Below are 25,551 nucleotides of genomic sequence, written 5' to 3'. Positions count from 1 at the left end.
GAACACGGTAGAAGATCAAGAGGTTGTTGCATACAGAGGAAGGTGTATCTAGTAATTATTTTCCGCATCATACTAGTTAGTTTTTCTTTATGATATTCATTAATATAATACAATCTACCAATCCTTGTCCTCAATTGTAATGTATTCGTAAGAAGTCACCAGTTATCTCCTGCAGAAAACACCGGTCAAGGGCTCACATCTAAACCTTAAGCAATCAAAGAGTTATGATCCCTACGAAGTCCGTTAGCGGGGCAGCCTTGTCACGATGCCCCTCGGTCATACGACATAGAAACACATCACTAATTAATTTACATTAAGATATAGAATTCAGCATATCAATCCGTCCTACTTCTTTGTAGGTTCTTGATTCACCCCTCAAGGTGATTCCCTAAATGTTCGTTAGCGGGGCAGTCCTATCACGACGCCCCTCAGTCATACAATTTAGTGAATTCCTCTACAAGATTCACAAGAAATACAAACAACCAATCAAGAACGGTAATTAGGCACAAAACACAATAATCCATACAAGATTGATTGATACAAAATATAACAATATCCTTAAATCAAGAAGATGGCAAATCCATGAATCTTACATCAATTTACATCACAAATACTCCCTCCTTCATAGAACAAGGGATCTACTCCATAGAAAATGAGGAAAGAGTCGAAGACAAGAAGATTATAGACATTCTGATCCAAATCAATAAAATATAAAGGAATGCTTATCTCAATATGACGAGTGATCTTTGGAACTAATCCTCCGCTCTTGGAGTCGAATCTTGGACGGAAATCGCCTTTCGAATGCTAGAAACATGCCCAAGAACTGATCTCCCCAAAGGGAGATCCTCCCCCTTTCAAAGAGGAAGAAGCCCTGGGCATTTGGGTACCACACGACCCTACCAGTCCCCTTCTCGACTAAGGTCACACGGCCGTGTGATCCTCACACGACCATGCTAAGCTTCATCCCTGGCTGGCATGCACGACCGTGCAGATCCACACGGCCTGCCCAGCCTTTGTCTCTGGAAGTGTCACACGGCCGTGTGGCACACACGGCCATGTCATTCTTTGGCTCTGGTAAGGCTGCACGGCTATGTAAGAATACATGGCCAGGGCAATCTCTATCTCTGGAAAGGCTACATGGCCCTGTAACTATACACGGTCGTGTTCTTACTGGCTTCAAAAGTGACACGGTCGTGTGGCTCTCACACGGCCATGTCCTTCTCCTTTGCTGCTAAAGTTACACGACCCTCTCACCCTCACACGGCCAAGGTCACTCCCCTTGGTATGGTTGTGTGGCAGTCACACCTAGTGCCTTCTTTCCGTCGTCTAGTTATAGAATCAGCCACGAACATCAATTCTTCTCCAAATTCGACTCCTAAAAATAGAAAACATGTATAGGCTCTCCATTTTCCTCCTCCTTCTCTGTCGTGCAGAGCCTATTTCCTGTTATACGAGGTTGAAACAGAGAAGACGCACAGCAAGCAAAGGAATAGGCTCAAAGGAATAGGCTCTCCATTTTCCTCCTCCTCCTCTGTCGTGCAACTCCTGCTCGGAGGAGTGGCCGTGATAGCAATCGGGTGTCACTCAGTTCTATTGGGGTTGCAAGATTGCAAACATAGTCCCATATTGGAAACACATGGGAAAGATCATGAGTTTATAAGAGAAAAGATATCTCCATTGACATGAGGCCTTTTGGGGAGAGCCCAAGAGCAAAACCATGAGAGCTTAGGCCCAAAGTGGACAATATCATGTAATTGTGGAGATATCTAAATTCTTTTCGATCCTACAATTGGTATTAGAGCCCGGACTGCCAGAAGATTTAACCGTTGACTGTGCACAAGAGCTATGGTCTGATTGAGCCATGTGGGTACAATATTGACCTCGAACAAAGAAAGTAGGGGCCCCTATGTTCAGATCAAGACGACCAGACACCAGGCAGGAAGTCCTAGTTGCGACTAGGCAAGGAAGTCATAGTAGGTCGGGTGGACCGAGAGACAGGAAGACCTGATGGGTCAAGGATCGGACGTGGGAAGCCTATAGTCCTTTGTTTGAGGGGGGGATTGTTGGGGTTGCAAGGTTGCAAACATAGTCCCATATTAGAAACACATGGGAAATATCATGAGTTTATAAGAGAAAAAATATCTCCATTGGCATGAGGCCTTTTGGGGAGAGCCCAATAGCAAAACCATGAGGGCTTAGGCCCAAAGTGGACAATATCATGTAATTGTGGAGATATCTAAATTCTTTTCGATCCTACAAGTTCGCCATGACCACCGGTGCTTGGTGGAGTTCGCAGTCAACCGTTGTATCCTGGAAAACAAATGACCCGAGTAAACCTCAAAGCACTGCCGGAGATGGGGTGAATTTGTTTCAAAGAAACTGTGACTCGTAGGCCTCGGTTAGCTCGCCCAGTCGGTCTCTTCATCCGACCGACAGACTTCTCCGTCTTCCCGACCTGTCTGCTCGACCAGACCTGTCTTCCCGCACGGTCTGACTGCTTCCCCAGACCTGTCTACTTCGCCCGGTCTGTCTTCCCAACCGGTTTGCCGCTCAGTCTGACTGCTTCGACAGGCCTGCCTCTCACCAGACCTGTCTGATTCGCCCGGTCTGTCTTCCCGACCGGTTTGCCACCCGATCTGACTGCTTCGACAGGCCTGCCTCTAACCAGACCTGTCTACTTCACCCAGTCTGTCTTCCCGACCGATCTGCCGCCCGACCTGACTGCTTCGACAGGCCTACCTCTCGCCAGACCTGTCTGCATCGCACGATCTATCTGCTCGACCAAACCTGTCTTCCCGACCGATCTGCAGCCCGGCCTGACTGCTTCGACAGGCCTACCTCTCGCTAGACTTGTCTTCCCGGCCTGTCATCTCAGCTCGGACGCTCTGCTCACTCAGTCACTCTGAGGTTGACGCTTGGATAAAAACCAGTCCCTACTGACAGTCTGAGATTATCCGCTTAAATCATCTTGACTGTAAATTGAATTTAATTCAAAATAATTTAAATTTAACTAATATCCTGTATATCTTGGCAACAAATTATTTGTATCCAACATAATATTTGTCTTCTACTAACCATATCAGGCGGTCTTTTACTAAAATGGAAATAATAATAATAATAATAATAATGCAGATTTAAACCTTGTACCGAAATCAAAGTTGCATCCTTTGCACGCAAGGAATCAAAATTTTCTGGAATGAAATATTGAAAATCAAAGTCGAACAACAAATTAACTTCAAGAACAAATTGTGATTATTCATAACAAACAAACAAACAAACATTCGTCCCAACCAAACAAATCGTCAATCCAACCCCAAACACGTCCAATCCTGTGCTTCCAAACACTGCAATCGATTGCGAAACAGAGATCGACGGCCCTGGCAGATTCACCTCCGCAGCAAGCGACATCTCTCCTCCCTGTTTCAACCTCGTATAGCCGGCCGCCGCCCTTGATTGATTATATTTTTCAGCAGTACTCAAAATCACAACGTACTTTAATTTTGACGAAATTAGCATGATTGATTGAAATCAAACGAGAAGACGAAAGAAATAGTAGCTCACAAAAGCAACGGCGTCTCTGTGAAGCATTTGTTAGGCGATCATATACATAGTATAACCATAATTTTATAAAATATTTAAACCAACTTAATTACAAAGAACTCAGATATAATTTCTTTGTCAACGATTCATCTAGTAAAACAATTCACATGACTGGTGAGTCATTCTCTCGTTTTACACTACTAAATTAATTTGCAAATGAGTTTGAAAAGTCAAAAGTCAAATTTAAAATATGAAAGCTTCCTTATTGACCATCTTAACTTAATCTCTAATTTCTATTTAGAAAATCTTATCCTAAACTTATCTAAAACTCTAACTCGTGGTATATTCTATATACTTTTAACAATGCAAGTTGGTTTCTAAGTCAATGTAAGAGGTCAAAAGTCCAACTCAAATACTAAGAGGAAACACTATGATTGAGTCGTGATTCGGTTAAAATAAAAAATCAATGTTAGAACATGACTTGTTTAACCAAAGAAAAAAATACACAAAGGATTAGGAAAAATGCTCTATCAAACTTTTAATACAATAAAATTATTTTGAGCTGACCAGTGGTGGCACCACTGTTTGAGCATGAGCAGAAAAGGTTTGTGCATGTTTGACCTTATGTGTGTATCTCAATCCAACCAGAAGAATCATCATATCTTGCACTGAGGAAAAAATCATTAGTGAAGTGACACCCAATCGCCTGCATATTAATAATACTGAAGTGGCTCGAGTACCCCATCATCAACAACCACTCATCACTATAATCTGTCCCCCACCCCACCCCACCCCACCCAAAAGACAACAACACTCCTCTCATATCTGAATCACAATCACATAAAAAACATGTCACCAGAAGGCTCCTTTCATTGATTTACAAAACACGCTACCAACATCTACCAGATAAGTTTAGAATTTTTACAATTACAAATTGACTTCAACCATACAAAATAGCATGACAAGTTCTGAATCAACTTGTTTAAATTCAATATGCAGTGTAATATACTACTTACTAGATTCGCATGATATATATTTAGATATATTCCTAATTTAATTCCATGGGCCCAACGTATTGGGCCTGATGTAGGAAGCCCATCATGGCATTTAATCTGAACTTCCCACTTCCAACACCAAGAGTTCCTACTACTGGACAATCTCATTAATAGAAAAATGAAGAAGGCATGGCAGAGTTGCATCATCATTTACATTTTTAAAAAATATCAAAAAAAAAAATCCATTAGAACAATTGCAGCATTTGACTGATTGAAAGCGTTGCAAAAAAATCTCCTGTTAATTTAGGGGACTTCACTATTGTAGGTCAATTAATGCCTCGACCCAGCAATTTCTTCTTTTTTTTTTAATTTCATATTTTTTTTATACAACGCTACGTAATTTTGAGAGAGACAATTTATAACGATGGCGATGAATGATGAGGTAAAACAAGGAAAGTTGAGGGGTGAAACCGTCATTTGAACCTACCAATGTCAGAGAGCTTCCTCGACCGGTTGGGCGCGAGAGTGGAGAGCCCGGCGGCCGGAGTCCGGCGGTGGATGGAACTTACCGGGCTGCGAAGCTCACCGGACATCCCCAAATCCGTCGGATGACTTCGTCTCGCCTCTTGCCCGAAACTCACAAGTGGGCTGAGGCATACGGAGAGCCCCGAGACCGCGCTGACGCTACGAGGCGGACGAGGGTTCGCCGAGAACCTTCGCATCGGTGAGGGGGTCGCTCTCCTCCACGAGGAGTCAGTTGAGGATTCTAAATCGAAGTTATCCTCGTCGTCCATCGCCGGCGACATTCCCCTGTCCGAACAGCGGCCAGACCTCCGCGGTCGCCGCGACGGCCGCGTCGACTCCTCCTCGCCAGAGAGCTGTGGCTTCTTCTTAGGGTTATTGTTTCGCCGGCCACGAATCAGCGTTGAGAGCCAAAAACTCGAGGACGGTCCCTCGCAAGGCCCCAAATCGGGCTCCACCTTCTCCGATCTGCGGCGCCTAAAGAGGGATTTCAAAGCCCAGAATCTTTGCTTCCGGATGTAACCGCCATCGAGATCTCCCAACGATCCGCCACCGTTTGCCGCCCTAAAGGCGGGGCCGGCCTGCGGGGTGCTGAAGAAGCGACGGAAGTCGCGGGAGTGGGCGGGGGAGGCCTCGATTCCGACGGATCGGCGGTGAAAAATGTGAGGAGAAGGGGCTCGACGAGGAGGAGGCGGATCCGATCCGGAAGCAGCAAGGTCGAACCTCCGGTAGGCAGAGTTGGTGGCGGAGAGCTCATTTTGGGCTGAAATGAGGGTGAGAAGACGCTCCCGGAGACAGGAGGCGCAGACGCCGTCACCGTACTCATAGGGATGGATCCTGCACTTCATCGCGCAGCCTTCGATGACGCCGCCTCGAAGTCGCTTTTCACTGTATTCGGCCGCCGCCACTCCTCGTCACTACGGCCATCCACCGCTGGCGCTGGGAGAGAAAGAGGGAGAGACCATGCCCCGCTGACCTGCCCGTTTTCAAGAGCCAATAAATGAGAGTTTTTATATTTGTAAACGATGTTACGGTGAGCTCCCGGATGCATCTTAAGCAGTGCACACTTTGGCGAGGATCGCACGAAATCAGTTTAGGAGAAAGAGTCACGCCGCCGGAGCATGATTACCTAACCGACCGAAAAGTGTTTCCGAACTACCTGCTTCGGTACCCAGTTTTCTTACCTTCTATGGATCATTTGCAGATCGGGCATCAACTGTTAAACGATGACCATCTGATACGAATCGCACGGTCCATAATAAATCAATGCAAACAGATAGAGAAAGGGGCCAATTAATTTTCTTGGTGGGAGCGCCGGTCGCTGCCGTTGCCGTGTCCCTCCTCGGCCAGGTAGAAGATTGGAGTAATTAACAATTTGCCTTCATATTTCAATTAATTGGGTTAGTGCCCCCAATTTTTTAATAAGGGACAAAATGCAAGGTGCTGAATAAAAGTAGAATATCTTTTAAAACAAAATTCAACTAATAGTTAACCTATTTTGAAAATCACGTTCAAGCGATTTTTTTAACTTTTCTAATTCTATTCTAAACCTCTCCTCTCTCTCCTCTGTCAAACTTTATTAATAAAACATTCCCACGCCGATTGAGATTTGAAGCATACTGCAACAGGTATTTATTTTTTTTCCCCCAAATTTACCTTTGGATTTTCTCTCTATAGTGTTTATACCATAACCTAAATTTCAGGTGTTGCCGCCAGAAATTTTTTTTCTATGCAATTTTCTAATGATAATTTGGGAATCAAAATAGAACTACAAAATGATTTGATAAAATGGTATACGAAGACGTGAAATGGTTGATTAGTAGTAACTTCGCGATCGTGATTAGTTCATATACAATAACAGCTTTAATTTTCTAAATTTAATTGTTTGTCCTAACTATCATTTTCCTTTGAAATTAATGCGATATTCTTTAAACAATTGGCTGTTGCAAGTTGGTCACAGCATTAATTAGCGTCTCATAATAGACCAAATTTAATTTTCTGACACCTCCTTAACTAAACTATTCAGGCACATTCCACCGGCTCGGTGCAGTCTCCCTTCTACAACATTTATCCGAAGCAAAGAAAGTCAAACTGGAAACATTTACAAAATGACAGGAATAATCTTGTTTAAGAACTAAATGACGCCTTGCATCCCTATCGCTTGTCCTTTTGATTGATTCAAACCATAAATTTATGCTCAGTCCTATCTAAAGCTTAGACCAACCATCAACTTGGCCAGATTACACACCCAATTTTTTAAAATATTGATTAGGTGGTTAAGGAAAACCATATTCCCCAAAATAACTAAACTAATGACAAAAAAATCAATTTATATCGTGATATGGTTGTTTTATTAGATTGAAAATAACTGCGGAATTCAGACAATAATACAAGTATGGGCATGAGGTGGATGTGGGTCTTCCGAGTGAAAGCATATCAAGGATGCCTTAGCGTGAGCTTATTAGGGTGGGCATAAATTGGCCAAGGTACTTAGCTTAGCCTGTCAAGCAGGAGAGACTGAAAGACACCTTTTGTCTTTCTTGCTTTCTAAACCAACGCCAAGAGTCGGACTTCGATCGGTTTCATTTGTTTGCTGTGGATCAACTTGCGATCAAACTGTACTGATCGTAGAAGTGACTACAAGCCAAGATCCTTATGGCCAACGGTGACTTTTACCCATATCACCTCACTTCATAGAAGATCCCGTTCGCTTGCATTCTTCGAACTGCAACGTTTAGAAGAACAAAAAAAAAACTGGTCCAAGTCTACTGTTCACCTAAAGCTGGTCCACTGGCTTTGATGTGACACTGCAATAATTTCCAGTGCTTCAGCTACGTTTACAGGCTCATGTTTTAAGCAATAGTATTAAATTTCTAATCTCCAAGAAAACTTCATGATATCTCCCTCATTATTACAGTAGTAATTTGGTGAGTACAGATAAGAGAATCAAATCATAAAAAATACAGTTTGTACTTCTGCTTACCCAGTCAAACCCCATAGAAATCGCATGTTCCTTGGTCTGTATCTTTTTTTTTTTTTTGAGTGATTTTCCAGCTATTCTGTTGAACGTTTCTTCAGTCACCAAACCTGCCCAAAGCTAGATTTTAGGTGGCTAAGTCCAGCCAATATTGAACTAACAGTGGACCAATTTGTTAAGTTGGGTAAAGATAGTTAAAATCTTCATCAGATATTGAAAAGAGAGATACCAAACGTACAAGTAATGCATGATAGTCAGCAACACTGAATTGAAAAGAACCATCAGTCGATGTCCAAACTCGAATAGGGTGCATAACCAACCTAGAAGAAGCTTGTGAATGTTAGGAGAGGGCAAATGAGGTATTGACAATTTTCATCTAGTAGAGAATGAAACTTTGGAAATTTCACTTACTGAGCAATCATCATGAACACGCCATATTGTCTCGCCTAACAGGTTTGCAACAGAAAGAACAGTCAACTGGGGAAAATTTTGTTGTTCCAACACAGGAATAGTGTTGGTGACGATAACTTCCTGGAACAAGCCACTAGACAATCTCTCAGTTGCAGGAGGGCTGCAACATATGGAAACAGTTACCAAACGGCCATACAGATGTAAAAAAGTAACACACCCTGAAAAGACAACTATGACCATTTCTTATCTTGATTACTATGACCAGATTTTATCCTACTTTAATTCGATATACTACATGGATTTTATGATATATCACAAAAACAAGAAAAAAAACTAAGAAATACAAGTGAAGTCCAAAGAAAAAAACATGCATCATAAAGTTCAAACGTGTATCCAACAATGTTGTATAATAATTCTAATATATTTGAACAAACTTATATAATACAAATCATAAGTGTGAGATACATATTGAGACCTGACAAATCTGACAAAAATAATAAAGTTTCATATTTTGTAGGGCAACTGCCAAATTTGTTAAAAGGAATTTAATAACTATTATTATTTTATGTACGAATTAATCTGAGAAAATTCTATAGTATCTCACTGACTTTGACAATTACATCAATGAAGAACAATCGTTGATATTGTGAAAAGAAGTCTCCTACCAATTCAGTGTAAACATTAAAATTTAACCAGTTCTGTAAATTAAATATAATTATATTACAGTTAGAAAAAGAAACATACCTAAAGACAGCATGTGTGCTGCAAGCATAAACCTCCCTTGCCCCTTCTTGATGTAATAGCGCTGCACCCTTCGCAATCGTACCTACGCTTAGTAAAATGCTAATCTGAGTCCCAACCAACAAAATCAAATCTGTAATGTTCACATGGTTTCTTGATTGTCAATACAAACTCTGAATAACGTTGACCACATGTATTTTACTGGAGCAAAGCCTGTTCTGTACAGGACCAGTAACCAAGCACGGCTTTAAACCTTGAAGCCAACTAGCAAAAGTTATTTAGATGAAACCAAACAGAGATGCCTATTAAGTTAAGATAAAATAAGTACAAATTGATGCAATCAGATTGAATGTCTGTTCTACACACAAGTGGAACCAAGATGCACTTGATGATCAGAAAGTGTAACGAGATGTTTCATCAGTGTCAACTAGCATGGAATGATATTTGAAACCATTGACAGACAGATATGTGCCATCAGTAACATCAGATACATTCGGTCCAATATTCAAGTTGCAACCATTGTATTCATTTTCAATGCGCATGAGATCAAGTTCTAATAGAACCATAGTCTCACTTACCAGCAGTATCTATCATGTCATCCACCATCACAGCAACTTTTCCTTTAACATCACCGATCAGATTCATCACCTTCACAACGGCAACAGTCAGTCAACCACATTCATGATACAAATATAAAGTTGTACTTGAACTCTTCAGCCAAGTAATACAACAAAAAGTTCTGAGACTTGGTGATATATTAAATTATAGAAGTATAAAGCACAAACAGTAATGCAGTTTAAAAATTTACTGAACTTTTATGTGCCTGTTTGTGAAGATATGACAACTTAAAAATCTACAGGTAAAGAGAAAAATATTTATAAGAAAATTTCAGCAACAGATAAGAAAATACAGGATGAATACCATTGAGAATAATAATAATAGAATGTGTAATATGTAATACAAATGTAGGATAGTCAAGAAATTTCTACCATGTCAGTCAGAACCAACCATGGATGTAACAAGCATAAGTTTGCCGGCTACTAGAATCAATGCACGTTGGACTTCTTTGAACACATATCTATGTTATTTCAATTTTGTCATGAGCTATTGTTGTTCACACGAGAACACAACTCAAAATCCTAATGTACAGTTTTCATTCCAATTGAACACCAAAACACTAAAGCAAAGTCTTATGGATTTATAAATAAACTCATCTACCATCTTATTATGGTTTCATTTTTTTCCCCCAAACAAGTGTTGTCAGTCGCAGAATAACAATCAGCTTTCTGATCTCTCCCACGTTCAAATTGAATAGGTTATAATGTCAACATAAAAAGACAGGAAAAACCAATTTATATGAAACGAAAAATGTAATAACTAGATAAGAATCAATCCATAAAAATATCTAAAATCACCTCAGCTACATTATGCCCATGACGCCGTTTATCAACGATGGCAAGAGGTGCATCAGATAACTTTTTTGCAAATGCACGTGCTCTAGCCACTCCTCCAACGTCAGGTGATACCACTACCAAATCATTTGAACAAATTGTCTTGCTAGCCAGGTAGTCAAGTATCACAGGCTACAAACAGTAAGAGATAACACACTCAATTCAATTACAATAGAAAACCAATGCATCAAATCAAAATTGTCTCACATTTTACCTCCAGAAGAAGCCAAAATCAACATTTGAACTAAAAGCTCTTGTAAAAACAGACATGAAAAAAAAAAAGTTACCTGGCCATACACTTGATCAACTGGAATATCAAAGTATCCCATGGACTGCCCCGAGTGCAAATCACACGCAATTACGCGGTTTGCACCTGCTTCTGTGATCAAGTTAGCTACAAGCTTTGCAGCAATAGATTCACGACCTTGTGTCTGAGAAAGAAAGCAAACAAATCATACTAAAGTTTATTGGCATGAATCAACACAGTATATCCAGGTAAACATTCTCAAAGTGTCACCAATGAAGAAAACTTGATAAATATACTGCAAACCACAAATGAAGCATAATGAAATTATACAATTCAGAAGAAATGCAATAGGCATAAGCAAGGACCACCAGACTACCAGACTAATAAAATGGAATTATATATATATATAAACCCTGCACACCCCGTTTGTGTGTGACGCATTGGCAACTGAGTGGGATTCCGGACGTCCTGAGTCCTCGAAATTTAATCGGGGCACCCGGAATCCCACTAGTCGCCCAACGTTGCACACAAACAGAGTGTGCAGGCTAACATCTTCATAGGTGTGTGTGTGTGTGTGTGTGTGTGTGTGTTTAGAGAGAGAGAGAGAGAGAAAGAGAGTCTTGATACCCTACTTACCTTATGGTGCTCACCTTGTGAGCACCATGTTTATTTATTTATTTTTTTGGTTTTTCTTTTTAATTTCTTTAGCTTTAATACTATAACCCAAACCCTAAACTCTAAAGGCTAAACCTTAAATTCTAAACCCTAAGCTCTAAAAATATTTATGGTGCTCACAAAGTAAGCACCATGTGTATTTATTTATTTTTTTTGGTTTCTCTTTTTTAATTTCTTTAGCTGTAATACTATAACCCAAACCCTAAAGACTAAACTCTAAATTCTAAACCCTAACCTCTAAAAAAAATATACTTGGTGCTCACAAGGTAAGCACCATAAGGTAAGTAGGGTAACATTCTTGTGTGTGTATATATCACACAAGTGTGTATCTACATAAGAATCACTAAAGAATAGAATCATTTTGTGCAAAACAAAGTTACTTTTACCTTTCTATCTGCTCTTGCGTAGCCAAAATAAGGTATGACTGCAGTGATGTTTTTTGCGGAAGCTCTACGACAAGCATCAATCATCACCAAAAGCTCCATAAGATTTTCATTTGCTGGTGGGCAGGTTGGTTGAACAAGAAAGACATCACATCCTCTAACACTCTCTTGTAGTTGAACATAAATTTCCCCATCTGCAAAACGCTTTATGTTGATCTTACCAAGTTGCAGGCCTAAATAGCTAGCAATTTCCTACCAAGAGAAGGATGGAAATATGGTCATTACTTAACACTATGAAAAAGGGATAGAAAAATATTGAAGAAAATAAGTACCGCGTCTTTAAAATATCAGATTAAATGGTATTCCAATTGCATTAAAAATGATTTTCCAGGAGAACTGATCAATCTCATACTAGAGCCTCTAATTACCAAAGAAGAAGATAGATTAATTTTTTGACTATTGAGCAAAGAATAAGGCAAGCAACAATTTGTAGAGAATGTTCAGTTAGTCATAGCTGATAAAGCTGGAACTACTAAATAGTCTTTCACAATTTAATAAATAGGCAAATAACTAAATGGCTCTTGCTAGGATAAAGGTTGAACAAAAAATGATAGTAATGCCATTTAACAATATAAGAGTAAGAGATAGTAAAGATTTATCTCTATTCTACACTTTTAATTGCAGTCAATTAATCCTTAAAAAAATAAGTGATATGGGAAATGCAGATAGATTCAACCGATAGTTAAGGACTGAATTCCTCAATTGTTCACAAGGATTAAATGGTATCTAGATTTGACTGACTAGTTTCAAACTTTGAATCATGAGTTTTATAACATTGAAACCATCAAATGAAACTTAACTTTGAATTTGGTGGAATTGCTTTAGCAATATTAGTCAGTCAGCCACTTTCATGATGATAAAATTTTCATATCTTGCAAAAGTTATGTTGACAGAACTCAACTCATTAATTAAGCAGTTTCCTAAAATAACTCACGCTATCTCCGAGTATTTACTAAAAAGGGAACCAGAAATGAAAAAACAAAGAATTAATTTGCCCAATCAAATTAGTGTATAAAACATCAGCATTTAAGCTGTAAGATAATAACTTGTTTTTGATTTCTAATTATCAAATCAACGTTCAAGTATGACAAAAATTTCAAGGAAACCAATTAAAGAAAACCAAACTACTAGTGAAATTTACCTGAGAAAGAGACGGATTGGCAGTGCCTGAGAAGATACGCAGTCTCGTGTCGTACTTGGGGCCAGCATCTCTCGTTCCTGGTAGTGTCAAAGGCCCAGGTAATATCTTCTCACTGAAGAGTGAGATGCCCGGCAGTACGCCATTGTTAGACGATTGCAACGGTCCAACCAGTCTGCAACTCTGCATCCGTTCAATGGATGCATTTAGATCAGGCAGAACGCCTCAAACAACACATCCACACGAAAGCTCTAACTAAAACAATAATAGAAAGAATTTTTGACTGTTTTCTGCCATTTGAGTATTTGACGCTCTACTTCCACACAAGAAAGTACACCCAGAGAAGAAGAGGAATAAAAAACATCAGGAAGAGCAGATCCCAACATCAAGACCACACAAAAATCAGAGGATAGCAGCGTGAACTACAGCGGCGTAGCAAGTATAAAAAGGAACCTTCAAATCTAACATTGAAAAAGCTTACCACAGCCGGGAGACAGGGAGAAGCGCGGGAAATCACGAAGCTCTTGTGACGGAGAGAAACCAATTGGGCGGCGGTATGGAGGAACGCCGACGAAGTCATCGGGAGCTCGAGGGGAACTGATTAGGATATCTCTAGAATCAGCACCGACGAAAACCCTCGAGCAGCACGCCCTCGGAGCGAGTAGAGTACGCGAGTTAGAGGAGTAATACCGGTCCTGAGGAGAATACCTTTCCTGGGAAATAAAGACCGTAGAAAAGTGGGCCCGTGGAAAAGTATTTGTGGAGTTTCATTTTTTGCCCCATTTTTCTATTTAAATGGCACATTTATTTAGGTAAATCAGTCAGTGTAAATGAACCGGAGTGAGTTGTGCCGATCGGAATTTAACTGTATTATTTATTAAATTTATTCAAACTTATTTATTAAAAATGCTATTGAACTTAGCATTTTTTTTATAAGTTCAATTAATAATGTAATGTTATACAATCCATACAACTTATATTTTTTTATTTAAACATATTATGAATAATTTTTAAAAAAATAAAAATAAATTTATTCATAATTTCTAAATTTTATTCATGAAGAACGTTTGGCTCTAATTTAGACTTTAGCACGCGGAAACAATTAATTAATGATCAATTGTGTAATACAAACAACTGATGTAAATAATTCGTGGCTTTATTGAAGTGTCAGAAACATTAATAATTTCTCCACATTAATTGTTCCCTCAGCCCATGACAGTAAAGCTCCTCAAATTTATTGCTAGTAAGTTAAAATTAAATTCCATGTGTTGTAAGTTTGATCAACATTGACATGGATTATGTTTTCATTTAACCTCCCTAGTTCCTGGCATTCCAATTACGAGCTCTGTTTCTACCTCCACGTTATTTGTTGGATCAGCATCTCTGCCAGCTCTTAGCTGCAGTTGAGCCTCTGCATGGCGATGGCTCTTGAGAAAGAACCATCAAAATCAAGTTAGAAATAGATGGGTCATCCCGTTATTGTAACTCCTATCAATGATTGATTAATTAGTGTATAAATAAATCACTAGCAGCTTGAATGGAAATCAGGCCTATAGCTATAACAAGGACAATTCTACTGAGTAGATCCTTTTCGTGGCTGATCATATATATAATTAAAGGCCACCAATTTTGCAAGCAACCACTGATCAATTCACTAAGATGCCACCGCACAATTATCAAATTATATATCTTTGAATTAATTGATGACATTTTGACAGCACATGACACTTTAGATAAATATGGTAGTACCTCCGTTAAATGATTAGCGGCCCCTTTTGTAATTATTTGATGTCACCAGGGATCATGAACACAATATATATAGTATTTCCTTAATGAGTGTTCGATGGCACCTTCTAAAATACAGCTTGGAGCCATGAATTCGAAGAGGTTTACTTTAAGATTTGTGTGTGCTCCGGTTTAGCATTCATGCATGAGGTTTACTTTAGCATTCATGCATGTGTTCAGCCACGAAAGGAACTGGCACTAATAAGTTGTCCCCTAAAAGAATTTCTCATGCACAAATTCAAAAAGGTAAGTTTTTGTGTGATCTCATACCTTTTGATGCAAGCTTACATTCTCCTCTAAAAGCACCCTTACCTGCATTGCATCGGCAGATTAAGGAAATCGCAACTCGATGATGATGTTAAAACCTCTCGTAAACTAAGAACTTACCTTAGTTAAAATCACTAGCATAAATTAAATCACTAGCAGCTTGAATGGAAATCAGGCCTAGAGCTATAAGAAGGACAATTCTACTGAGTAGATCCTTTTCGTGGCTGATCATATATATAATTAAAGGCTCACCAATTTTGCAAGAAACCACTAATCAATTCTCTAAGATGCCACCGCACAATTATCAAATTATATATCTTTGAATTAATTGATGACATTTTGACAGCACATGACACTAAGTGTTCAGCCACGAAAGGAACTGGCACTAATAAGTTGTCCCCTAAAAGAATTTCTCATGCACAAATTCAACAAGGTAAGTTTTTGTGTGATCTCATACCTCTTGATGCAAGCTTACATTCTCCTCTAAAAGCACCCTCACCTGCATTGCATCGGCAGATTTAAGGAAAACACAACTCGATGATGATGTTAATGTTAAAACCTCCCTCGTAAACTAAGAACTTACCTTATCATTTAGCTGCACAATTTGTTCCTCAAACATCGATTTCTGTACAAGATATTGTATTTTAGTCGACATAATTATTTTATTTTCTTCAAATAACATCTAAAGAAAAACGGGCTCTCCGCACCTTTCTTCCTCTAATCTTCTGTAAGCTTCTTACAATCTGAGCCTCTAATGAAAGCAGCTCGTCATGAGAACATCCATCTAATCCTTCGCCCAAGAGTTTTCTGGAGCCAACTTAAGTTTAAGGAGTGCAGAAATTTTCATTTAAAACACTTTTGATGGTTCTAGTAATAAAATTTAAGCAAGGTGCAGGTAAATAAGAGTTTATATAGATCAGTACCGGTTGTGAGATTCAAGAGTCTCAATTTTGTTTGCAGTATCAATGGCTTCGGTTCTCCTATGCTGCAATATAGCAGTATCCATATAGCATAAATTAAGTGACCACTTAAACTAAGTGCTAGTTCAAATGCAAAATTTTCAACACTAAATCTCTTCATGCTTAATTTAGCAGCTCCTGTAGATCTGCTCATATTAATTTCTTACGGATTCAACTACTTTTTGTTGCTCAATATGTTCTTTAGCTAAGCAATAAGAATATGAAATGGTTCCTTATGAGTCTAAGGTTGGAGCAATCTGAGCTTACGAAAAGACAGATTGTAGAAGAGGTGTGAGTCTTAGATGATGGATTACCTGCACGTCTTTCTCAATTCCTTTAGCTCTGTTGCCATTTCCAGTTTGCTGCTTATAACGTTCAATCGTCCTCTCCGCGCTAAAAAATTCAATTGAAAAAGGCATGAATAAATTGTAGAATTCTAAATCTGGAGAAAGATAATATTATTTTCCACATGAAATAATAATTATTATACGGCATGATAAAATCTTAATCCTAATTAAGGGCTGATGTGTCAGTTGACGTAGCTGATGATTATTTTAAACTCAACTTAGCACAACACAACTATAACTTTGACTTGAAATCAGTACATCGGCAAAGAGAAAGCACATAGGCAACGGGAGCTGATAATGAGAGAAAGATGAAGTAGAACTTAACGAGAATAAAAAGAAACCTCAGGAACTATAATTCACCGAGTGGATTTTTTTCTCAAAACTACGAATATGGGAAATATGATAAGGAAAGAGGAAAATATTCAATATTCCAGAGGAAAGAAGGATATAACAGCTTACTTCTTTAAGAACGTATAGTAAAATGAGAATATGACATTTCCTCTATTCAAATCTTTCACTGAAGATGAATAACACTGCTCTAGACGTAGGCTGCTTCTATCCATGTTTATTCTTTGTTTCACAACTCCATTTGTGTGGATTAAGGAATTATCATGAGAAGATAATTCCACTATTTTGATTTATATCCTTGATTGGTTTTGAAAGCATAAATAGTATGAACACTTCCATTTTTTTCACAATACCTTTGCGTTATTTCTTGAAGCCAACATTTTATTCCCTGATTTTTACTTATAAAAATATTTCTGCGTGTTCTAATTACAGAGGCATCAAATTGATAAGTAATATCTTAAGGGTTTGATTACTTGGAAAGAGAAAATAAAATAAAGGAGGAAAGTGATCACAAAATTATATAGGAAACTCAAACATTGCATGTATGCGCATTTCTTTGCCACTTTACCTTCTTTCTTTAGATCTTCTATCTCTTTGTTCATTTTGAGAAAAAATAACTGATAAAAGAGTAAGAAATGGGACAAGCAATCTTAAAAATTGATCCGGTCCAAAAGCTGAGAATATGGTTGGCTGGAAACGTGATTCTAATGTTGACCAAACAAAGACTCATCGTTGTCCTGCATATTAAAAGGAGCATTAGTGGTCAGGCTACGGAAGGAGTCCTCAACGTTGGCCCTCTGACGTACAAGCCAGTGATCGAGTCGTAGTAAGTGGAATAAACAGCAGTAGGGGAGTGTAAAATTATATAGTGTTGCGTACCTACGTTTATTGATAGAGATCCCTTTTATAATGTTATTGTTGTGTCTATGCACGAATTTTGAAGCACTTCTAGAAAAGGTAACACCTTTCCCAAAATATACCTGCAAGCTTTGCAATTGACAAGCTAGAAACTTCGAAAGTACAGTTTGTATGCAGAATATTCTCTGTCCTCCGTGGCACAAAATGTCAAAAAAGAATATTAGGTCGTTTGACTATGAGGCCCATAATATGCTATTCTAGCCAACCGACCGAATCACTAATATAGTCAGACCGACTATTACTCATGAGAGGTACCCGGTCAGTTTTTATGAATGCAGTCAACGACTCAGCCTTCACTCAGGCTCTTCACTTGAATAGAGAACTCGGGTGGACCAAGCACCGATTATATCCGATTGGTTGGAACACTCAATCGAGCTAATTAATACTTGACCTGGAGCTTCATCTATGTTAGGAGATCAAGACTTGAGGCCCGACCGGCCAAAAAGTCCGGTTAGGCAAGCTCATGGCTGCAAGCTTCATCCATGTACAAGAAGATTGGAACTCAAGGCCCGACTTGTCAGGGGGTTAAGTCAGGCGAGCTCTTGGTCCGAATGATGATAACCTTGGCTCAAAATGTTAACCATCTTTTGATTCTGATTGCTCAGTTAGCCGGCCTCCTAGACTTTTACTTGTCTCGGGAGGACCCACCTTAGCCACCGTATCAAAAATGAATTTGGTTTTACTTTAAGAGGTATATACTTTATACACTATGATATTGTTTGTTAAGCAAGACATAATAGAAAATTTTAAAGAAAGTAGAAAAATTGTAAATAATTCTCTTATTACCAAAATTCAAGTCCTCAAGCCATGATGGTTCTTTAAAGCATTATTTCAACCAGTATGCAATATCATACTCTTGAGTAGCAAAAACATTCAAGCAGTCTTTAATTTTTAGTGTTTTGGTTATTAATTAGTTGTTTTTTTTTTCCATCAAGAACTGAACCATGCTTAAGTTATTATTCTTCGTGTTTTGAACAAAGTAGATGTTTGAATAAATTAAATTGATAACTCGCATCTTAGGTTGATGAGAATCTTGACCTTTTCTCCATTGATATTTTGAGTGAACCTCCTCCAAAAGAATATTGCCACTAAATGATTCATCAAGCTTGATGAACATTCCTCCTCCCATTTTATGGTTGTGTACCACATGTTCTTCTCTTCTTTCATTTTTTTGTTCCTGAGTCATGAATAAGTTGAGTTGATCTTCATGCTTATCCTTCCATGAAATTAATCTTCTTCTTCTACATTGTATATTTAATAGTACATTTAGAAAATTAGTGATCATACATATGAAAACATTGACATCTTATATAAATCTCCTCTTTCTATATATTGAACCATGGTAACCTCAATTTCTATCTTCTTGAACCATTTGAATAATAACCTCCTCCATGACTAGGCATTCATACACGACTACCTACACTCGTTCCAATACCCAAGCTTTCATCATATCTCTCAATGAGAGTTTGCTTCCTCTTGTTGAATCTCTTCTCATGTGTTTCTAAAGATTCCATGGGTTGATACACTCTCATGAACCAACATATTTTGATTCTTCAAGGTTAAAACCATTATATATATATCCTGTTTTGATGAAATAATTTATACATAGCTTTAAGCAAATCAATTTACTAAATTTGTATATAGACTTATTTACAAGTTTTAACAATACGTACTAATGCAATAGTACTTGTATCAATTGCAATATACTTCTTCAAATGAATAAAAATACAATTTTAACATTTCACAAGCAATACATGTTTGTATTTTATTTAGACTGAAAATGTAAACAAGCTAATCTATTATATAATTAATGACATTCATTTTGTTTATTAAGTGATTCACGAACAGTTTGATACACGTGAATCAGTGTTACACTTAACCACTAAGCTCATATATATATATATATATATTGCTCTATTGATCAAAGTCAAAGTAATCATGTTTTTCTTCTTCTTTTTTTCACTTCATTACACACACAGGTTTGTTTGGCATGTATACGGCTATCAACGTCATTGAATTATTTTCATGCTAACTTAGTTTCTCTAATTCATACAATAAGCTTGATATTATGCTCCAGCTTATAAGAGGGAACTATTAGAACTATTAATATTAATAGAATTATTATATTTAGTATTATAATTAGCATAGCATGCTTAGTTCCACATTAGTATTTTACATTTAGTCTAGAGTGTTTTATATACCTGGCTACTATAATGATTATCTCATTAATATACAATGTGATGATACTTCTTGCCCTAATTTCTACCTGATTCATGGAATTTTTTTGAACAATAACTGCATAATAGCAATTTCAAAGATTGATGAAAATCTTCACCAATGCACTCGACAACAAATAGTTTGAAGCTTGGCCATTCCTAAATCATGGCTCATCAACTATTTCCTAGCTTATATTCGTAACGCCATTGTATGAAAAGAAAGTCTTTATTAGTATTAAGTTGACAAAAAAGAACTTTAATACACTTTTAAACTGCCAAAAGGAAAGTATTATGACATTTAGGAATTCTATATTAGATTCGATAGATTCAAATAGTTAACTCATTGCTAATTAAGAACAAGTGCAAATTTGATAAAAGATTGCACGGAAATATTGCTTAAACTGTTCCGTTGCTTGTGGAATTAAGCACAGTCAGAAACTCCCTTTAGAAGAGCGTATCAAGGTAAAATTATGAAATATGAAGCTTTTTTTTTTTTAACATAAACCAGTTTTTATAGTCATGTAGCTTCATCAAGGAAGATCTCAAGGATAGATGTCTGAGAAAATAAGCTTAAACAACCAAATTAAGACAGTAAAACCTTCGAGCATGGAATGGATAGTGTACGTGGCAACTGAATGTTTGCAACAAGTTCCTAATAGTAGGATTCTAGAAACAATATATGAAACGTCTACTTCTATCGAGAATAAGAAGAAAATATCATTGATGTATGTTGAAGCATGGATGAAATGTGGATAATAAAACTCGTGCTCAAATGGATAGTTTCTGCTTAAAGACGACAGGAAAGGGTTACTTCTTTCGTGACCGAAGCGGATTCCCGTGTATAATTTATTGTAGGAAAGAAGAATTATTGGAGAAGAATATAGAAAGAAAGGGAAGAGAGAAGTTAGGACGAAACTGCCTTAGTTAGGGGTTACTTCTTTCGTCAAGCTTGATTCCTCTTCTGGAAGTTAATTAATTCGCGAACAAAGCTACTACTTCCATTGTCTACAAAGTCGGGCACAAACAAAGCCGGACATGTATTGAAACCCACATCAAAACCTATGGCACATGCAATCGCCAATCAATGCAAACTTTCGGTCCCTTCGAAGGACGCCAACACCAAGACGATCGACAACTTGATCCAGCTAAATGAAAGACACTTTTTTTTTTGTCGCAGGATCCGCGAGGAAATGTTGCGAAGTTCCGATGATTAAACCTTAGTCGTACGGACTGGGAGACCAATCGAAGAACCAGTATCATGTGAACAAGAAGATATATAGAGAAAAATAGCAAGAGGATGAATATTTGCGGGGCGCATGAAACTGTAAAGTTCAGATCTTTCGCAATTGGAAATCGATACGGAATCTAACTTTGCAAGGGGAAAAATAGGAATCGGAAGGGAACCTTGAGCTGGAGAACTCGAAGAGTTTGCCGCTGAGGGAGAAGACGATGACGGCGACCTCGGCGTCGCAAAGAACGGAGAGCTCGCGGGCCTTCTTGAGGAGGCCGTTGCGGCGCTTGGAGAAAGTCACCTGCCGCCTCGCCGAGTTCTCTATGCGCCGAATCTCCGTCTTCCCCCTCACCATCTGATCTCCTCCTCACTCTTTTGCCGCAACCAAATTAGAATCCAGAAAAGAAAAGGCGGATGAGAATGAGGATGCGCAAGAGCAGTCGATCTCACCTGTCGCCGCAGAAATGGTAAGAAAGGAACAAGGCAGGATGAAGAGACGAAAGCAAGACTTCTTCTTCTTCCTTTTCTCGCTTAGGACAAGATCCATTCCCATTAAGGAAAACAACGCCATCGACGGAGAGCAAAAGTGTTGCCACCAATAGAGATTACGATGTGCGTGACCTCTTAAGGCTACCCCAACAAGTCTTCGCGTTTGAGTCCCCTTCTGTTCAACCCGCACGCCGTGTGGGCAGCCCGAGTGGGCCGAGTTAGTCTGTCCGCCGATGTTTTGTCTAGAACGAGACACCCGACACGGGAAGGACTACTAACGCACGATGATGGTGCTGCTTTACACAGGTGGCAAGGAACGAGTGGTGAGGGGCTGTAGACGGTAGACCCGAGATGGATCGGCGCCGCCCAAGAGCCAGCTGTCCACTGCGTAACGGGCCATGAACGAATTCTCGATGTGGGACCCACTTCGTACGAGGTCGCCTTGGCATCAGTCCTCCCGCTTATCACAGCAAGACACGCGTATGATGGATACATCGGGAAGCGGGGGCGGCTTAGGGGCACGTGGCTCTTGCTGGCTCGACGAAAATTTCGGATGGCACCCCATAGGCCGCAACCAGTGGTGGGCCCCATAAGTGAGCCAGCGTGGGCCCTTCGTTATACGGAGCGCTTACGGGGTAGGTATTATCTGGTGATGATACGGAATGTTATTTCGTTAACCGCAATGCAGCGGCATCGTAGCGCGGGACTATTATATTCACTTTTGTTAGGATAAAATATTTTATCTGTATTTTGTTGTGAGATCAATAACTAATTTAAGATGAGTAATATCATTTTTGCTTTAGAAAATAATAAAAAGTATTTTAATTAAATTGAACCTGAACGTGATCATCAAAATAAATTGTCATTTCTTTTTCAACAAAAAAAATGAGAAATTTAAGTTTCTTTCAATTAAGATGATTTTTCTCAACTTTTCATAAATCTAAATTTTTAACTCACGGTAAAAAGGGTATAAATTGAGGCATGATTCATTAACAAAGATTTGATATTCGAATATTTTCTAATCTATCTCTTTGCATTTTAATTACGCACAAATAGAAGATTTTAACGTCATAAATTAAGAAATGCGAGAAAATTATCTATAAATTAATAAATATCATAATCCTCCCACCCACACACATGATCATATCCATATTTAGATAATCACTAAAATATTTTTCCTTATTAGGTGCGCTTTAGTTGAAAGACGAATCTTAGAGCATCCACATCAGTTTCTCTATTACTATATCTAAAATTTAGGGTAAATGATCCACTTTATTAAATTTAGATAATCACTTTTCACTACACACTACATCAAATACCCTAAAATTTCCATCATCTTTAATTTTTTATTATTTTTTTCTCTTTCTTCTATTTTTTTATTATTATATTTATGAAATGAGTGGAAGGAGAGAGATTGAGTGGAAGGAGAGAGATTAAAAAGAAATATTATTTTATTTTTAGGGTAGAGGTTTCATTCCCTAAATTTAGATAATCACTATTCATCAAATCTAAATTTAGGGAATGGATAGGGTAACTGATGTAGAGAATTTTTAGTTAACTTATCCAAAATTTAGGGTAAAATCTTTGAATAGGGTAACTGATGTAGATGCTCTTAAATATGTCTGGTTATGGAGAATATTATAGTTATTTCGAGCCAACTTATTAACCCACACGTGTCTCTCACAACTCTACCATACTTATTATTATTTTTATTGATTGTTACTTTTTTGATATCTAATATATTTTAGATAATTTTGATAATTTATATTTTGTTGAGCAAAGAGGGGATATCATCTCTCAACCACTAATGTGGAAGAAGAGGAAGTGAAAAAGAAATCACCGGAGTAACGAGACAAAAATATACACGAAAAATAAACACGAGAAAGAAGAAAAAGGAGAAAAGTTATTGTGATTCGGCGACGTGCTTATTTCAAAAAAGATGCTTTATTAGAATTATCTCTACACAAGATAATCTACATTGTGATTCTCAATAAGTTTACAATGATTCCTATAAATAGTGCTCAAATTCTGAAAAATAATAATAGAATTCTGTTATAAATAGTGTAATAATTTTTTCTTCCATTACGTCCATACATTATTTTTACTTAGATATGAGTCACCCATCAACAATCTCCACTTTGACGAATACTCACCCCTTCGAAGAATACGATTATTTGATCAAAACTTCATCTGGAACTTTGGGTTTAAGCTTCCTTCCTCTAGGATATAGAGATAAGGATCAAGTTCAAGCAGTGCTTGAACTTTTTTGCGATCACTAGTATAAGGAAGTTTTGGCATCTCTTAGATCTCCTCATCCATCTTTGGGCATTGTGTACCAGATAACTTGAAGTGATACGCCAGGGATATACTCATCGACTTTGTATTCTTTATTTTGAACCTATCTAACGTCTTCTCCACATAGGTCATAGTTGCGTTGAGACAATCATAATCTCCCTGTAGCTCTATCTCTGTAAATATCCATCTCAAGAGCCCATGTTGTCCAATATATGGAGGTCGAGCGGGCAAAAATCATTGAGCCCTGACAGTGGACCCCGCTCTTCTGCTCTTATCACCGCTTAGCAACTCATAATATGAAGTATTGTTACCATCTCAACCCAAAGCCGTACTGACCCACTCCCCAAGCATTCCGTCGTCTATCGTCCTCTCCTGAACGTCGCCATTACAGCTGATCGAGAAGACAATATGATGAAGGTCGTGCGACTATCGAGCAACACCGACTACAACTCCAACAAAGAGATAATTAATCAGAAGTATACTTGGATATCTATCGAACGGTCACGCTCATCAACCCTTGGTATAGTATGTCTTAGTCACGAACACTTAGTGACAACTTAGCTAAATTATAGTACAATCAATGTGTTATTGACAGATGTATGATAAGAAATGCACCGACAAATTAAATACCTCAGAAAATAACCGTGTATAAAAGATACCTTTGTGTGAAAATTTTGAAGCAAGTACAATTGTGATAAATTTTAAAACTAATCAAGTAACTTAATCGACATGCCCATACAAAACTTTTTATACCTGAGCAAACATGAACCTAAAAACAAAATTGGTGTGATACGAAAGTCCGTACCAAAATTAATAAGAATCATAAAATGACTTATCTCGAAAATAAATGTTACTAAACACGTGTATCTTTAATTTTCTTTCTAATAGAGGAGCATGACCCTAAATTTTGTAATGGTTTAAATTTTGTAAAATTTAACTTATACATATCTACAGCATTATATTACTAAGTTATATAATTATCTTTTAGCTTGTCGTCAATATATTTTATAATAATTAATATTGATATCTGACCAATTAAAGTAATTATATTAGGTGACCAAGGATTTTTTATTTTTTTCCCTAAATTATTTTGAGATCCACTAAAATATATTATTTTTATTTCAAACTTAAAATATATATGAGATACGATGGCAAAAAGTAATCCCCTTATCCAAACAGACAATTAACTAGCGTTATTATATGTTTTAAAATTTTAAAATAAAATTAGAATCGTCTCTTTTTATTTTTTTTTATTTAATTTAAAGGTAAATAATGACCATGTCAAATTAATTAGTGCCGCCTTTTAAGCAAAATCTTATATATATATAAATATATACACGATGGAGAAAAGTAATTCCCTAATTGAAACAGTCAATTAGCAAGAGTTAATAATTGTTTTAAAATTTTAAAATAAAAATAGAATCGTCTTTTTTTTTTTTGTTTAATTTAAAGATAAAAATGACCATGTCAAATTAGTGCAAAAGCTAAGCCAGATCTCCTCGCATTATATTAAGTTTTGGTTTAAAAAAAAACTTGTGTTCACGAGCATACATATA

At 37.8% G+C, this 25,551-nt stretch overlaps 3 protein-coding genes across 4 annotated transcripts; all 3 read right to left on the bottom strand.

Annotated features, from left to right (window-relative positions):
- Positions 1-3,294: 3,294 nt before the first annotated feature.
- On the bottom strand, positions 3,295-6,108 carry LOC122053415. Its single transcript, XM_042615461.1, has 2 exons — positions 5,023-6,108; positions 3,295-3,448 (listed from the first exon to the last, which is right to left on the bottom strand). Exons 1-2 carry the CDS (start codon positions 5,903-5,905, stop codon positions 3,423-3,425), a joined length of 909 nt encoding a protein of 302 aa, XP_042471395.1. The 5' UTR covers positions 5,906-6,108; the 3' UTR covers positions 3,295-3,422.
- Positions 6,109-7,922: 1,814 nt separating this feature from the next.
- LOC122053413 (ribose-phosphate pyrophosphokinase 1) lies at positions 7,923-13,862 on the bottom strand. The gene is made up of 10 exons (XM_042615458.1): positions 13,622-13,862; positions 13,144-13,323; positions 11,946-12,194; positions 10,925-11,068; positions 10,602-10,769; positions 9,765-9,834; positions 9,190-9,271; positions 8,446-8,605; positions 8,273-8,354; positions 7,923-8,144 (listed from the first exon to the last, which is right to left on the bottom strand). Exons 1-9 carry the CDS (start codon positions 13,718-13,720, stop codon positions 8,316-8,318), a joined length of 1,191 nt encoding a protein of 396 aa, XP_042471392.1. The 5' UTR covers positions 13,721-13,862; the 3' UTR covers positions 7,923-8,144; positions 8,273-8,315.
- Positions 13,863-14,280: 418 nt separating this feature from the next.
- LOC122053414 (MADS-box transcription factor 50-like) lies at positions 14,281-21,833 on the bottom strand. Of its 2 annotated transcripts, XM_042615459.1 has the most exons (9): positions 21,662-21,833; positions 21,385-21,583; positions 16,466-16,544; positions 16,116-16,177; positions 15,900-15,999; positions 15,776-15,817; positions 15,650-15,691; positions 15,196-15,237; positions 14,281-14,567 (listed from the first exon to the last, which is right to left on the bottom strand). In XM_042615459.1, exons 2-9 carry the CDS (start codon positions 21,564-21,566, stop codon positions 14,445-14,447), a joined length of 672 nt encoding a protein of 223 aa, XP_042471393.1. In that variant the 5' UTR covers positions 21,567-21,583; positions 21,662-21,833; the 3' UTR covers positions 14,281-14,444. The 2 variants fall into 2 exon arrangements, with proteins under 2 accessions (XP_042471393.1, XP_042471394.1); XM_042615460.1 differs by lacking the exon at positions 15,196-15,237 and having other exon boundaries at positions 21,662-21,832.
- Positions 21,834-25,551: the final 3,718 nt, after the last annotated feature.

This window comes from Zingiber officinale, chromosome 3A (assembly GCF_018446385.1).
Source record: "Zingiber officinale cultivar Zhangliang chromosome 3A, Zo_v1.1, whole genome shotgun sequence".
Classification (NCBI taxonomy): Eukaryota; Viridiplantae; Streptophyta; class Magnoliopsida; order Zingiberales; family Zingiberaceae; genus Zingiber; species Zingiber officinale.
Note: the sequence above shows the minus strand (reverse complement) of the source record. Positions and strands in the feature narration are given on the sequence as shown.